This window comes from Loa loa, assembly GCF_000183805.2.
Source record: "Loa loa unplaced genomic scaffold supercont3.722, whole genome shotgun sequence".
Taxonomy (NCBI): Eukaryota; Metazoa; Nematoda; class Chromadorea; order Rhabditida; family Onchocercidae; genus Loa; species Loa loa.
Window position 1 is genome coordinate 2,578 of NW_018108902.1, and position 3,547 is coordinate 6,124.

General features: G+C 21.7%; 1 protein-coding gene across 1 annotated transcript; it reads left to right on the forward strand.

Annotated features, from left to right (window-relative positions):
- Positions 1–2,756: 2,756 nt before the first annotated feature.
- Positions 2,757–3,323, forward strand: LOAG_18943 (cell surface flocculin; the record flags this gene model as incomplete). The annotated part of the gene is made up of 2 exons (XM_020451605.1): positions 2,757–3,153; positions 3,319–3,323. The coding sequence occupies 2 exons, from the start codon at positions 2,757–2,759 to the stop codon at positions 3,321–3,323; spliced, it is 402 nt and encodes a 133-aa protein (XP_020304598.1).
- Between the last annotated feature and the right edge of the window lie 224 nt (positions 3,324–3,547).

The following is a 3,547-nucleotide window of genomic DNA, read 5'->3' on the forward strand; positions in this document are numbered from 1 at the left end:
CAAAAACGAAGTTTTTATAATATTTTAATATTTTTGTTGTAAATTTTGTGTAAAAATTGTTGTAATATAAGATAATGAAAAATGTGAAATGCAAACAAAATTTTCAATTTCATTCATTTTGTAAAAGTATGAAATAATTCATTTCTTTACTGGCATGTTAGTTTTTTTTTTCTTTTTTGAAATTAATAATTTAGCAAATACAGTAATTACATTTCAATGATTTCGGCTTTTTTATTGAATATTATGTAAAAAGTTGTTTGTTTTAATAGTTTTAAAAATTTTTTAGTTTTTCGTAAAAGAAAAAATGAAAAAATTTGTAAAAAAATATTAATTTAAATGGAAAAGAAATAATGAAATAAAAAAAATAATAATAAATAATGGATAAAAAAAATGGAAATAATAAATGGAAAAGAAATAGTGATATACTTTATTTCGATTTGTAGTTTAATTTGATTTAATTTAATTTAAACATTTGTGTAAATCATGTTTAAACATTTCGTAAATCATATCCTATATGATTTTGGATGAAGAATGAAAAAAAGAAATTGATAAAACAAGACAAATAAAATATTTGGAAAAAAAAAATGAATGACAAACGAGAAAGTGTAAAAGTGTAAGAAATAAAATAAAATAGGGGAAACAAAGATTTTTTTTTCCTTCTCTTATCACTGTTATCATCATATTTCATGCCCTTATCAATCATTTTTCTCAAATTAATTTTTTTCAACTTTCTCCTTTTTTTTGAACAACATATCATTTTGTAATAACAAGGGGATGTTAAATTATGAACTACTTTTTACTTTTTTTAAAATTATTTGCAAAGAATTGAAATTTTTTACAAATGTATCAAATGATAATTAAAAAAAAAAAGGAAAGGTTAAATGTTTATGTGGCGTCTACTACATTTCGGTTTTTGCAAAAATTTCAATTTCAAAATTTTGTTGAATAATTTTGAAATTTCATATAAGTGATAGTTTGGACAATTTCAGGTTCCACAGTAAAACTAAGGAAAAGGAATGCTTTATGATTTAAAATTAAAATGGAAATTTATTCATAAAATTTATGTGCATTTACACATCGATAAGAAAACAATTTTACAAATGCATATTTTTACCGATTAATTTTTATCAAAAAGTTAACATACAACAAACGAAAAAAATGGAATAAACCTGTTTCTTTTTTCCTTCCAATTAAAAAAAAATTGTAAAAATTTTTTTGAAATTATTAAAATATATGTACATGTGTATCCATGTATTATTTCATAAAATTTTTATAGTGTATACTAAATTATCACTTTTTTTTTTCTTTTTTTTTAATCATTTTTATCATTTCTTATCGTACCAACTTCTCTTTTTTACAGTTCTGAAATCCATTCCTGCGTTCTTATCGTCTTTTCTTTTTGTTTTTTGGTTTTTTTCCAATTACATTTTAATTGTTTACTCATTTCAAAAAAGTGTGCACAATTGAATTTTGTTACTTTCCGATTGTTAAATTTATCTAAAAAAAATAAGTAACTTATAAAAAAAAAAATGATTGCCTTCCCTTTTTTTCTTTTTTTCTAATATTTCAAAGAAAAAGAAGAAAAAGTGGAAAATCTTTTAAATATTAATTTTTCATGAAATTAGTAAATTAAGGAATCATTTTAGAAATCAATTTAGTAAAATTATCATATAAATGATAAATATGTCGTAAGCAAACTAATTAAATTGCTTCCTGAATTAATTTATCAAAGTTAATGGAAAAAACAAAAAAAAAAAAAAAAAAATAACGAAAAAAAGTGAAAAAACATCCTTTTAAAAGTAATCCAAAGACCATTTTGCATTCAGTACTAAAATTTCGATTATTCAATAGTTTTTAATTAATAATTGAATATTATTTTACGCTGCAATAATTACTGTTAATTAGATTGTCGAAATATTACAAAAACAAAACGGAAACGAAGTGATAATTAGTATTAAAAAAACGAAAAAAGTTATTTAAATATTTATTATTTATTCAAATCTTTTCCTCTTAAATTTTTTCCTTCACAAAATGTGAAATTATTATTACTTTTTTTTGGCGAAAGCAAACTTTGGCTGCTTAAAATTTAGCAAAAACAAACTTTGATTGTTTGAAATGAAAATCTAAAAAAAATGTTTTTTTAGTCCTCAAAGTTTAAAAATCATGTGTCTTTCGTTTATACAAATTAAAGGACAGGAAAAAAGTAAAAATTTTCATACTAATTCAAATTTTACTTTTTTAACTTTTGTTTTTGTGCAAAAAATTCGTAATTTTATTGGAAATGAAAGAGAAAGAAAACAGAAATAAGAATTTTATTGGAAATGAAAGAGAAAGAAAACAGAAATAAGAATTTTATTGGAAATGAAAAAGAAAGAAAACAGAAATAAGAATTTTATTGGAAATGAAAAAAAAAAGAGAAAACAGGAATAAGAAAGGTAAAGAAATTAAACCAAAATTAAAAAATTTTCTTACAAAGATATATATTTTATAAGCTTGAAAATTATGCCTAGTTTTGAATTTTAAATAAAATTTGCATAGTTATAGAAATTTAATAACAAATTCAAGTATACAGATTAAATCCTTGACAAATTAATAATTACAATTGATTTCTAAATTCAAGATGATATTCAAATTTTTAAATAAAACTGAGCTGTTTTAGCAAAATTTTTGCAAATTAGAAAAGATGAAAATAATTTCGCTATCAAATATCAATAATATTTTTATTTTATACAAATATTATCAAAAATTTACAGATAATGTTCAAAAGTCTCGATCCCATCAATATTTGGATAGCAATAACAACAACAGCAACAACAGCTGCAACAATAACAAGAACAACAACAACGACAACAATAGCATCAACAACAGCAGCATCAGTATTATCATCATCGTCATCATCCTCATCATCATCGTTGTTAGCAATAACAACAACATTAGCATCAGTATCATCATCATCATCATCATCATTGTTAGCAATAACAACAACATTAGCAACAGTACCATCACCATCATCATTGTTAGCAGTAACAACATTAGCATCAGTATCATCACCATCACCATTGTTAGCAATAACAGCAACGACAACAGCAGCACTGATATCGAAAACAAAGTTTGATAGAAGTTTGTTAAATGAAACATTCGATGATTATAACAGTAAGTTGAATTTTTGTTTCATTTTTTATAAAATTCAAAAATTTATTATAAAAATTTCATTTTCGTCAAATTAGAAACTTGCTTTTTTTCTTTCAAAAAGATGCGTAATTTATACATTTATCATAGATAACTTAAATATGTCATTAAATTTGAACATGTTTCTAGTATAAATTAAAATTTAAAAGATTAAAAATGTCATATTTCCTTTAAAATAATAATGAGCCGTATCAATGCAATCATTTGCAATGAAATAATTATCTGAGAAAAAATTTACAATTCGAAATTAAATTTGTAATCATTAATGATTACAAATTTTTTGTTGACTCATTTCAACAATCACTTTTTTTTCAATAAAACAAAATAGTTTTATATTTGAAAAAAAGAAAAGGAAAGA